At 35.3% G+C, this 13,618-nt stretch overlaps 1 protein-coding gene across 1 annotated transcript in view; it reads left to right on the top strand.

Moving 5' to 3' along the window:
- COL12A1 (collagen type XII alpha 1 chain) overlaps positions 1-13,618 on the top strand; it is a gene marked incomplete at both ends in the record, with an annotated part of 115,798 nt that overhangs the window by 79,275 nt on the left and 22,905 nt on the right. Inside the window, 8 exons of the mRNA XM_080700078.1 lie at positions 1,869-1,992; positions 2,166-2,309; positions 3,907-4,071; positions 5,621-5,659; positions 5,757-5,895; positions 7,659-7,801; positions 7,987-8,096; positions 12,894-13,043. Coding sequence (XP_080556204.1) covers positions 1,869-1,992; positions 2,166-2,309; positions 3,907-4,071; positions 5,621-5,659; positions 5,757-5,895; positions 7,659-7,801; positions 7,987-8,096; positions 12,894-13,043 — 1,014 coding nt within the window. The remainder of the gene's footprint in view (positions 1-1,868; positions 1,993-2,165; positions 2,310-3,906; positions 4,072-5,620; positions 5,660-5,756; positions 5,896-7,658; positions 7,802-7,986; positions 8,097-12,893; positions 13,044-13,618) is intronic.

Genomic DNA, 13,618 nt, shown 5'->3' with positions numbered 1-13,618 from the left:
CCTGACTTTCCCACGAACTGGGAACCACTCAGGCCCAGTGGCTCTAAATATTTGGGATAGTCTTCCCACACTCCTTGGAGGATCTCATTCAAGCTATTATTAGCTAGTCCTTGAATTCTGCACCATTGAAGACCCACTTCAGATTCCACCGCTTCTGGGATGGCCCCTGATGGCTTTAGGCATTCCATGCTACTAAAGTATTTTGGCCATCATGCCAACGTCACTTTACATCATCATCATTTGTGTGACACTATTATATCTAAATCATTAACTCCATAAAGCAAAAATTACATCTTTTCTTAAATTTTTTTCTTTTATTTTCTGCTTATTTTGGTGAAATTTTTTCTTTATTTTGCAGTTTGTATTTTATTGTGGAATCCTTGAGACATTATAAAAACAAGAGATTTTGAAATAAATGACAATTTCACCAAAAAACACATCTTCTTTATGGAATAGTACTTTATGGAATATACTAAATCTCAAATTCCCAAATGATCCTGTGGACATTGTTCCAACCCAAGAAAAGCAAAAATTCTAGATGCATTCTTTATTTAATTTGTCAATAACTAGTCTGTTTTGTCATCTTTTTTAGAAATTAAGATTTCTAAGAAAGATACCTATTAGATTTTAGTATACTATATTTCCTTCAGTGAACTGGTTACTTTGAAGACATGATTACTAGTCCTTTAAAAGTCTGAATGGAAAGATAGGGGAGGAGGAAGACTGAACTTGATTAATGAGGGTCTACATCCAAATATGTATAAAATTAGGAATATGGCATGGTTACCCAGGACAATCATTGGTGGGAGGGGGAAAGGGAAAACAGGGGCAGGGGGGAGAGGGCACCAAGTATAGTTTAAATGTATACCATTTATGTTCAATAAAAAAATTTAAAAAATTACGATCACAATAAAAAAAAACAGCCCAAGAAGGTAAATATAATTATCTCTACTTTACTGATAAGGAAACTAAAGCTTGACATGGGGAACTTGCTGAGTGTCACACAGCAATTAATTAACAGAACTAGGATTTGAGCCTAGTGAATCTTGCTGTAAAGCCTATGCTTTTTCAACTAAATTACACTGTCACTAATTTTTTCAAAAGTGCTTATTATTATCACACATGCAACATGTTCATATTACCATGAAATGAGTGCACTCAACGAGAAGGAGCAGTTGGCTAAGAACTAATTGTCCAACCAACATTTGAGTTCAAGTGGTATATCAGGAACGGGTGGCATATACCTTTAATCCCAGGACTTGGGAGGCTGAGGAGGATCACAGGATCAAAGCTAGCTTCATCAAATTAGAGTGGCCTTCACCAATTTAGCAAGACCCTGTTTGAAAATGAAAAATAGGCTGGGTTTGATGGTATATGCCTGTAATGTCAGTAGTTGAGAGGCTGAGACGGGAGGAGCACAGGTATGAAGACAGCTTGAGAACCTGTAACCTAATGAGACCTTGTTTCAAAACAAAATGAAACAAAACACACACAAAAAAAATAAAATAAACTGGCTGAAGGTATAGCTTGGTACAATCACTAGTATCCGAAAGAAAAAAAAAGCATGTCCTCATTTCTAATGCTGGAATCTCAGAATTGCAGAAACTTAGTCATCTCTTCCCATGATCTATAGAAAGGCAATGCTAGAGTATATTTTCATTATTAATATCAGTTCTGCAAATTTCATTGAATATTGGAAATTGTAAAATCCATTGAGACAATAGCAGTGTTATAATATTAACTATAAAGGGCATATAACATTCAGTCAGGACTAAGACACTCTCTTTTTTCTGCAGCTAGCAGAAGCACTCATAGTTTATAGTAGGAAACAAGATTCTGGTGCTCATTGTAACCTCATTGCCTTTCAGGTTTCATTTGTTCAGTACAGTGATGAGGTCAAGTCAGAGTTCAAGCTGAACACATACAATGACAAGGCCCTGGCCCTCGGGGCCCTTCAGAATATTAGGTACCGAGGAGGAAACACCAGAACAGGTACGATCAGTCTCTGCACACCTGGCTCCCACTCTCTAGAGTGGTCAGGGTGCTAGAATTGAGTGAATCTTCTCACTCCAATGTCCAGACTCTTTGTCAACTGGGCATGGTTAATGGCACTTGGGTAGTTTTTCCAGAAGTGACACTAAAATGTTCCATGCCATACTCTGTAGGCAAGGCCCTCACGTTTATCAAGGAGAAGGTCTTGACCTGGGAAAGCGGCATGCGGAAGAATGTCCCCAAGGTGCTGGTGGTGGTGACAGATGGCCGGTCCCAGGATGAGGTCAAGAAAGCAGCATTTGTCATCCAGCAGTCAGGTAATCACAGGCATGAATTTGATTACGCTCCTTATTTTCAGTTTTAAATGTTCACGAATGATTGCAAATGAACAAAACTGCAGATTTTATTTTATTGTTCAGTTTACTCTGTGCCCCTATACTAGTGTGATACTAATTTATATTTAGTTATGGAATGGTTTGGTAACTGCTCAAAAATGGCAGTGTGTATTCTTTTGTATAAGATGTGATTCATGGCTTATCAAGGGGTTGAGTGAATCTCTCTATAGTGGCTAGAAGACTGCAAAAGCTGTGATAATGGGATAATCCTGGAGCAGGCTTCTGGCCATAGCAGGGATGAATCTTGGTGCTGCTTCCTAGGCAAAGACACAGGTTGCCTTTAGCTTCATCTCGTCCTCATATTGCTGACAGATACATAACAAGTAAGAAGTATTGAGATCCCAGGGTAAATCTTGTCAACAAAACATCTAGAGAGCTCCTTGCAATGCTGCCCTTTAGTTATTTAGGATTATTAGAAATGAAACTAGGTCTTTCCTGCTTCTACTGCTGCATGCAGGGTCCAAAAATAAACCTTTTTAAAAAAGAATTCTATGCTATGTGTGATCTACTGAAATAAATTGTATTTTGTTAAGCGGAGTTTGCCATCTGCATATACATAATTCTTTTGTTAAAATTTGAGTTAAGATTAGTGCTAAGTCATACTTTACTTCTTTCAGTGGAGATTTTTCATCTTTTTAAATTATTTATTGCCATTAGTTTATACACTTTGGGCAGGTTTCTGCATAATTGGAGCTCCTGGATGATTTAATTTTGGGATTATGAATGTTTGCTTCTCTATGTATATAATAACTAGAGAACTAGTTATTATAATTAGCATGCATCTATAAATTTACAATTATATACATCTTTAATTTCATATATAGCCCAATTTTCCCCTGATGTCAAATTAAGCTTTTGTAGTGAAACTTTATTTGCCTTAGTCTAAGTAAGGGGATGTTTATTGCTAGCGGGAGTTGCAGATTCTACTTTGAAGGTGGACAAAGTGCTGCTGTTGGGCCTGAATTTGTTAAGAAAAATCAGTTTCAATAGTTCGGATTTAAAATATCCCATTCTTGGTTTTTGAGTCATATAAACTGAAGTCATTCACAGTACCTAAGAAAGTTACAGAATTCCTGTGTATATTAGGATTATGGATCTGTGAAAGGCAATGTACACCACAGATCTTGCATACACAGATTTATCAATGCCAATCTCAGTGTTGTGCAGGGGGAGTGGAGGGAACAGGTGGGATCCAGGGGAGGCTCACTGAGCGCTGTGTGCCTGTATGACTTTTTCACTCTGAACTTTGTTATGATTATGATGCCTTAATTTAAAAAATCTCTATCTTTTAATTGTTATAATGTTATTTTAGTATATACAATGAATTGAATAATAATAAGCTAGAAAATAGATGATTAGAAGAAAGTACATATATCCACTAAAGAGAATGCATGTCAAACCAAAGGACTCACAAATGCTAAGAAAATACGTTATTTCTTATCAGATTCTATTTTGAATTATTGCACAATGAGCGGCAGTAGAAGGATCTGTGACCCCCTCTATGAATGATGCTTTGCAGGGTTCAGTGTCTTTGTTGTGGGTGTGGCTGATGTTGACTACAATGAGCTTGCCAACATCGCCAGCAAGCCAAGTGAGCGGCATGTGTTCATTGTGGATGACTTTGAATCTTTCGAGAAGATCGAGGACAATCTTATTACTTTTGTTTGTGAAACGGCTACTTCAAGTAAGTCACAGTCCCATTAACAGAGGTCCACAACTTCTCTTGTTTTGAGAAATGATTACTCATGGAGTCATACTGTATGGGATCAAGTCTGTGAATAAATATATCCTGGGAAATGACTTGAAAACGCGGTGAATCATTGTTCCATTGAGATCATGCTAAACGTGTGCTTGTTAGAAGCCCATTTTTAGCCTTTAAGATACAATAATCCTTACATGGAAATAAAGCACTTTAATAGATCTTTTCTCCACCACTTCAATGCCTGTGACATTTGGGTAAATTAATTTCCAGCTTAAAATTACATATATAGAAACATTTCTGTGAGATGAAGGTTTTCCCTATTAGTAATCAGTTGGCATTGGTTCTATCAACATCCATGCTTCAAGAGAGCAGAAGAGAGACTGGGTTGTGCATGGGTGGGCTCTAGAAAGTCAGTTGGTTCTCATTTGTTTGTTTAGGTTTCAATTCCTCTTATAATAATACTTCAAGTTCAGCTTTTAAACTACAGTGAAGGACCAAAGATCAATTAAGTCAATTTATCATTTGCTTACCCATTAAGAATACATTGGGGTATTAGATTATGGGGACAATTACGTGACTAGTTTAGACCCCTAATGCTATGTAGAGCTGTACCTTACATGTATAATATGTCCCTTATTAAGCATTATATTAAAAACTCAGAATTCTGATTCAAGGTAGCAGTAGTAAACAAACTTCAGTGGGTTACTGGAGGCCTATGCTGAACTCCAGAATGGAGCTACAGTGCTGACCCTGGGTGAGGCTAAAATTGTCTCCCTCCCACTTCCAGGTGGTCCTGGATGCAGCCATTTGGCCCCTGAGTCACGGAAGGTCCAGGATTGAAAATGACCATGTGCTTGTTACTGTAATGAGATGTGCAGTAGCCAGCATGAAGCTTAGAGGCTTGGTAGGGAAGTGCGCTGGGATGGACAAACTCTTCTCCCTTTGCATAAATTTAAATCTATTGAGCATATTGAAAATATTTCCCCTGTTTGTCAATCCATTGAAAAAAATTCCCCCTTTATCTGTTTAGGAATGATGGTGCGTACCTATAATCCCAGTATTTAATCCTAGTACTTGGGAGGCCGAGACAGAAAAATTGCAGGTTAGAGGTCAGCCTTAGCAATTTAGCAGGAACTTGTTTCAAAATAAAAAATAAAAAGATCTGGGGGTGTAGTTCGGAGATAGAATACCCTTGGGTTTAATCGCTAGTGTTAAAAAATGAAAGAGAAAGAAAGAAAAGAAAAATATTTTCTCTTTAACTTTGTTTTATTTTATTTTTTTAGAATATTGTAAAATTCCAGTTTTACTAGTCAATGGTAAAAAAAGAAAAAAAAAAACATTTGTTACACCAGTCAATAGTATAACTTTCCCTACACACAGAAAACCTAAAAGAAATAGCTTATAAAAGGTTAAAGTATCAGTGGATGGACAGTCTGTTTACTTGATCGGGTTACACTGCTACTTTCTGTGCCTATGTAATGTTTGCACATCATGCCAGTGAATTATACTTATACAACACCATATATTGCAGGTTGTCCTCTGATTTATTTGGATGGCTACACGTCACCAGGTAAGTATTTATATCCTGGGGTTAGTTTATTTTAAGATTAAAGGAATAGCATAATTAAAGTGGACTTATTTTTACTATTTTCTTTTCTGATATAAAGGATTTAAGATGCTTGAAGCATACAACCTGACAGAAAAGAATTTTGCTTCTGTACAAGGAGTGTCTTTGGAGACAGGGTCTTTCCCCAGCTACTCAGCTTACAGGCTTCAGAAGAACGCCTTTGTGAGTCAGCCCACCTCGTAAGTGTGAGAAGCAGGGCGTTTCTCTCTCTTTTAAATAATGGGCAAGAGGTTCCTGGTATCTTTTCTCACTTTATAGACTCTTAGAACTTTAGGCTTATCAGAAGACTCCTCCTGGATGACCTAGTTTGGTTTCCTGAGTAGGTAGTGATCTGCACTCAGGAAACTAGGACCCTTGTCTCCTTATTTCCAGGCCCAAGAATCTCAGCCTGGCCCCGCAGTATGATGGATTACTGACCTTTTGAATTGAAGGCTAGCATTGTAGTTATGTTTCTTCTAAGAGAGATTGTGAAGACAGAAAGGCGGCTTGTTATTTTGAACATGCCCCCTGTGGTGCTGACAGATTGAATGGAATGAGTGAGGACTGAAAGCAGGCATTCTCGTAGTGTTTCAACCTCTGGAAAATGAAGGCCGCAGGACTTTTGCTTGCTCATGATCAGACAGGCAGTGGTTAGTTTTTATTGGCTGGTACTCCAGCAATTGGTTGGGTAGCTCGAGATGTTATTTTACTTTGTGAGAGTTTGCACCTGGATATAATAATAGAAATACATATTAGTTATTCATTAAAATGAAAACTGTTATGTTGAAAAAATATGCATTTGGCAACTTATGTAGAGAAAAGAACAAGAAGAAACAAAGCTTTTAGAAACTCCGGACCCAGTCAGAAAATAATGTCCGAAATTTGAAATGATCTGGGAAAGCTAATGGAAAATTCAGACTAAAACCAAAGCTAATTTATTTTAAGGAGGCACAGATCATATTGTAGTTAGACCACATTTTTGAGTTTCTAACTCTTTCATGGTTAGCCACATTGATTGGTTTGTCAGTAACCTTTAATCTCCCATGTATAACTTCTTTTAATATGACTTCTGTTGTCTTCACAAGAGTCAGATCTTTTGACTGAAAGGAAAAAAATGCATAAATGTAATTGATCTAGCATTTTTTCACAAGGGCTAGTTAATCAGGGAAGATGGAGATAAAGGGACTAGATGAGAGATGAGGTAACATGGAGAAAATATTATTTTTAACATGGAATGTTATCAAGATATTTCTTGAACACATAAAAGGCATCATGCCAACTTGGCCAGATCGTATGTTTGAAGAAGCAAGGCAGCGTTATAGTCTATAAGTACTAGTGCCACATTACTAGGACGTGGAGCCACAAGAGACATTCTGTGCCTTCTGCCAAAACTTGTAGGAGAAAAGCTTCTTTTCTGTCCAAGAGTTGATTATCTAGGCCTTTTTCTACCTCTAGGGAGAAAGTGTTACATGGTTTCAGACAGAAAAGCATCAATTCTGCTTCAGAGATTCTTCTCAAACCATGCTTGACTCAGCCATAGGAGGACACAAGGGATCCAATTTTTTCTCTCTCAGCCTTAGAGCCAAGAAACATTTCCTTTTAATTGACTCACATTCCCTTATCATCACTAAACATTTGCACATGTACATGGCCTTAGCATGTAAAATTGGTTTTATTTTGGGGAATATGTGAGCTTCTCAAGGTAATTTATTTCAACTTAATGAAAGAATTTGGAAGTGTAAAAACTCTTAGTGATAGGGAGAGACTACTGCTTACATAATGGGTCTTTAGTATTTGTTATTTTGATGTGTTTTCTAAATTTTTCTTTTTCTATTGCACCAGATGATTATAAATAGACTCTATGACTACTTATAATGAAATTCTAGTCTAAAGGTTTAAAATAGTCTCTGTTTCTGATTAAAAAATCTTTATTCATTATCTACTTATTTGTTTTATCCAACAGAGACTTACATCCAAATGGACTCCCTCCTTCATACACGATTATATTATTGTTCAGACTTCTCCCTGAAAGTCCCAATGACCCTTTTGCAATTTGGCAAATTACAGACAGAGACTACAGACCACAAGTTGGAGTGATTGCAGACCGTAAGAATATGTGCTTTTATATTTAAGCTTTTTCAAATATTAGATGTTTGTAAATTTCTAATTGCATGTTATTAAATCTGAGGTTATTGATTTTTTTCAAGAAATATCTCCAACAAGAATTATTCGTTAATATTTTCAATAAAATTATGCCAAGAAATTTAATAATAATCTTATGATGATTACAGCTTCCAGCAAGACATTATCATTCTTTAATAAGGATACAAGAGGAGAGACGCAAACTGTTACATTTGACACAGATGAAGTAAAGACATTATTTTATGGAAGTTTTCATAAGGTAAAAATGTAAGATTATCTGAGTCTCCTTTCTAGAAAGAGAATATGACAAAATTAAAATTAGTTTCTTTTATTATTTATCAAAATGTCTTGTTAAGTTGGAAGAATCAGCAATGACTTTAAAAATTGTATTTTAGAATAATTTGATTAATTCAAAGAAAAAACTTAAAACAACAATTTTACTATTCAAGAGATAACTACCATTAACATTTTGATATACTTTCAGTGTTTATAGTTTTTCAAAAAAAATTTTTTTTGAGGTACTGAGGATTGAACCCAGAGGAATTCTACCTCCAAGTTACACCCACACCCTATGTTTTATTCTTTATTTAAAACAAGGTTTCACTCAGTTATGAGGGCCTCACTAAGTAACTGAGGCTGGCTGGGAATCATGATCCTTCAGTAGTAGCCTCCCAAGTACTGGGATTACAAGTGTGTGCCACCACAGCCAGCTAGTTTTTAAAAAATGGAGTCAGATGGCATATACAATATTGTTCACCTCTTTTTTATTTTACTGCACATATTTATCTTCTTCAGTTTGAAAATCTTACTATATTAGTGAATTATATTTTAATTGATAATTTTTTATTGAGAACAGAAACCTTCTTTTGCTTGCCTGCTTATTGAAAAGTTACAAATATGGTGGTGAAATGTAGTGAAGGTAATAAACTATAGTAAATTTTTATCAGCCTGAAAATTACCAATATAATTAAGTTACAAATTATAATTAAGTTACCAGTTATAATTAAATTTACCAAAATTATTAAGATACATATTTATGAGCTTAATATTACAGGAATACACTTATTCTCTTAAAGAATATTTTCTAAATATGGGATTCTCTAAAAGTCTTATTAAGAGTTCTAAGATGCATTGTAGGGGATTATATACTGTTGGTGATATTAATTGTATATCAATATTCAGAGGACAATAGAAACTTAGATTTCTAAAGGATGACGAGTTGGCAAATAAGAGAATTGAAGTCAGAAGCATGAGAAACAAAAGAAGCAATCTAGGCTAGGAACAAACTTTTATGGATATTTCTTCATGCACTGGATTATTTTTATAGAAATACCAGTTATTACACAAGTGGCCTAATCTTTTCAAGTATGTCATGCAGAAATATTAGCTCCATATATAAAAGACAAATATTTTCAGTTCAACTTGATTCTTAGGTGAAAATGAAGAGCTTTTTTCTGTTTGGGTAGATTTAGCATGATTTCTTGATGTTTTTATTCTCAAGGAAACCTGATTTTTTCCAGGATGCTTTTTGAATTCATAAACTATATATATATATATATATATATATATATATATATATATATATATATATATATATATATATATTTAAAAAAATTTTTTGTGTGGTATTGGGGATTGAATCTGGGGGAATTCTGCCTCCAAACTATACCCTCAGCCCTATTTTATTTTTTATTTTGAAAAGGTTCTCATTACATTCTGGAGGACCTCGCTAAATTGCTAAGGCTTGCCTTCAATCTGCAATCCTCTGCTCTCAGCCTCCCAAGTACTGGGGATATAGGCATGAGCTCAGCAGATTCTTGATAAGGATGGTAAAGGACTTTCCTCTTAAGGCTCAAAGAGGCTTACCTGTACGTTGGTGGCGATCAAACCAAACCAAATCAACCAAACCAAACCATAGGAAGAAAATGAAAATATTTTTACTTAAAATTTTATAGACTTTCAGGTAGTGCAGTAAAATAAATTCTTCACTGAGAGACCAAATTCCCATTTGGAGAATATTACTGGTTTCAAATGATTCTCATCTGATAATAGATCTGGCAAAGTTCTTAGGAGCTTTTTGTTGGCTCGTTCATACACCTATTAAACTTACATTTGAGTGTCATTCTGGGAAGGACAATTGTATTTTTTTTCATACCCACTAAAGATATTGAGAATCTAATCTTCTTCTAAACAACTGATAACCATTTAGTAGCTATTTTAGAATTTCTAACTCTCATGGAATGCTTCTTTTTAGTTGAGCCAAAAGGCAGCATTTCCAGAGGTCAATAGAGATAGTCATTAATTATTGCAAACCAAGATAATATTTTTTGGCATTCCTTCTTGCCTTTCTGTCACTCTGTCATCTTTTCATAGAAGTTTTTTTTTTTTTTGGTTGTACTGGGGATTGAACCTAGGGCATTCTATTTTTAGCTAAATCCCCCGCCCTATTTTATATTTATTGTGAAACAGGGTCTCACTAGGTTGATGAGAGTCTTAGTACTTGTGGAGGCTGTCATCAAACCTGTGATCCTCCTGTCCCACAGAGGTATTTGAATTATTGAGTTTTATATAATATCTCCTTTCTCTTTTTTCAGTCTTCTTATCTTCTCTCCCCAAACTCTCTACTTCCTTCATAATCTGCATTTTTTTTTAGTTTCTCCTTTCACTTGTCACTAAGTTCTTTTCCTTCTTCACTCACCAACTTCATTCTCTAAAATGAAGTTTTATAGCCGGGCGTGGTGGCGCACGCTTGTAATCCCCGCGCTTGGGCGGCTGAGACAGGAGGATCTCACAGGTTCAAAGCCAGCCTCAGCTACTTAGTGAGGCTCTCAGCAACTTAGTGAGACCCTGTTTCAAAAGAAATTATAAAATAGGCGTGGGAGTATAGCCCGAGGGTAGGAACCCATCCCCAGTACCACAAAAAATAAAAACCAAAATGAAGTTTTACTGAGATGTCTTTGATACGTAGATTATATGCGTTTAGTGATATGAGGAATTATTTTGCTACACATATGCATTGTGAAATGAGCTAATTAACATATTTATTACTTCTACATAGCTACCACTGTGTGTTTTGAATGATTTAAGATCTAGCTTCTTAGCAAATTATGAATATATAATACCCCACTCTCTTTCTTTTTACCCATTATCCTTTATTCTATCAATTAAAGAACTACCTACGGTCACTTTCCACTGTTTGTGTTTTTTGCTGAGCCAGGGATTTTAACACTCTTCTTTCACGTCCCATCTAATTCCCAAAAAGAAGTTTCTTCATTTTTAGGTTGGGAATGAGCAGTTCTCTGAGAGGGTAAAATTAGGACTGTCAGATAATTATCATTTGTACATTCTCTTTAAATCATTTTTTTCTTCTTGTGTTCCCTGTTGTTGTTAACAGATGAGGTAAATTTATTTGAGAAGTTCAGAGCGAAATCCTCTAATATACATGATGTATATTCACAAACATAGCAAAGTCAATTACTAAGCCAAACATGAGAAGGAGGGAGGGGGAAAGAATGGGGAGGAAATTGGGGAAGGGCTAATTGAGTGATGTGTGCATGTATGCCTCTACCATCTTGCACTCCATTAAGAGGTATGAGTATAGTGCACCAATAAAAAGTTAAAAAAAAACCCTCAGAGTACAAGGAAGAACAGGAATAGATGAAGAAGGTAGTTTTAGGAATGGCAGAGCCAGGGAGGGAGGTGAGTGACATAGGGTCCCTATTTCTTCTGCTAGGCTGGACCAGCAGTTTGGCAGTTGAGTAACAGGTGGATTGTCTTGAAGTTGTTCTATAGATGAAGAGCCCAATCTGAAATGGAACTGAAATGCAGTGAAATGCACTGAATACATTACAGCAAAATGTGTTTTTAGGATGTGCTTTGCTTTGGTTAGCATTGAATGACAAGTTTATTTGGAGTGATATTGATATAAATTAAAACAGTTTTGATTTTGAAATCGTTTTTGAGAATCATGTGGTTTTCCACATACTTTGTAAACATTTGCTTCTGTGGTTGTTCATATGAGTCAATAAAAAGTTCTAATTCTGCATAGATAATAGATATCCTTGAAATGCTTACATGATGTTCCTCTTGAGTTCAATGTTAGTTGATGAGGGCATTTAAACTTTATTTTTAGTAAGTTGTGTATCACTTACATGTGAGGGCAATATTTAATTCACATTTATTATATATAGTTAGGTCATGTTTTGGTGATGATTCTATGTGATTAACTAAATGTGTAACTTTATATTTAGTTTAAAAATAAAACTTTAGAAATTGTTCTTAGTCATACTGATTTAGAACATTTAAGGAAATTTTTTTCCTTTTAACTTTTTGCCAAACTTTTCAAGGTAATCATCAAGTGCTTGCTTATATATTTGTACTGTGATAAGTAGAAACTATGAGTATAACTTTAAAGTCAAAGATTATCTATAGCCATGCTTTACATTGTTGAAATACAAATATTATTATCTTTACTAAAAGATTTTCTAACATTATGTTAGTAGCAGACACAAGATAAATTACCATGTATGATTTTTTTTTCTTAAAAGGAAATAAATCTTGAATTCTAATGATTTCAAGAGTTGAATCTCTATAGAGGATTCTATATGGTGTATAGGTTATTTGGGCTGAGACAGGGGAATAAAAAAGTAAAAACGAAATTTAGCAAAATCAATGGAAGAAATGAGTGTCCTTCATACTGATTATAATAGATAAATGATTTGTTAGCCTCTGCTTGGATAGTCCTTCCTAGTTTAGGAAAGCATTTTATTCACTCCTTTGGTCATTTCAGCAAGAGACATGGTAGAAAGTAAGAAATCATGCACATCTATGTGGATGACAGAAGCTGAGACCCAAGAGGTTAATTAAGTGCATGACTAGTTTCACATGATTAAAGATCACTGACATTGCAACTTCAGTCTTAAAGTTTTAGTCCAAGACTTGATTTGGGATAAGAATGATTTATGAAATGCTTTAGTTTTTAAATCTGTAATTTGGAAGTATGCAGAAGACAACATTTTGGTGTAAAAATTTTATAATGGAAACATTATCTTTTTAGGTTCATATTGTAGTGACTTCAAAAAGTGTTAAGATTTATATTGACTGCTATGAAATTATAGAAAAAGACATCAAGGAAGCTGGAAATATCACAACTGATGGTTTTGAAATTCTCGGAAAGCTACTTAAAGGGGAGAGGAAATCTGCCACAGTAAGTCATGCATTTTTATGTTTCAATGTACCTCATGTTAAGATTGACATGGTGCATTCTAAATAGCTCAGTATGTTTTATTTATGTGTTTCTCAGTGAGTCTCAAATTGTCACGTTTGTTGGTCATATTGGAACTTTGGAAAAGTTGCATTCAGAAAATATGCTACCAACAGAACATGCTAATGTACTTTACTACTAGAGACAAAACAAGATATCCAGGCACCAGGGAATATCACAGAGTCAAGTCGTGTGTGTGTGTGTGTGTGTGTGTGTGTGTGTGTGTGTTAAACTTGAACCCAGGAGTAGGGTTCTACCTCTGAGTTAGATCCCCAGCCCTTTGTATATTTTATTTTGAGGCAGAGTTTCACTAAGTTGCCCAGGCTGGTCTCAAACTTTGGAGCCTCCTGTCTCAGACCCATGTAGTCATCTTAAACAAGAGCAGATTGGAGAGAAAGCATGCAGATAGTTGCCAGTATACTGGGTAAAATTAAGTCTCAAATAGTTCACTTTGTGTTCTTCGAAGATATTGTTAATGCATGTTTTGTGCAGTTAGGACACTAAGCATTTGTGGACAC

This window comes from Muscardinus avellanarius (genome assembly GCF_963383645.1).
Source record: "Muscardinus avellanarius genome assembly, chromosome: 8".
Taxonomy (NCBI): Eukaryota; Metazoa; Chordata; class Mammalia; order Rodentia; family Gliridae; genus Muscardinus; species Muscardinus avellanarius.
The sequence above is the reverse complement of the archived record's forward strand: the minus strand, read 5'-3'. Positions and strand labels throughout refer to the sequence as shown.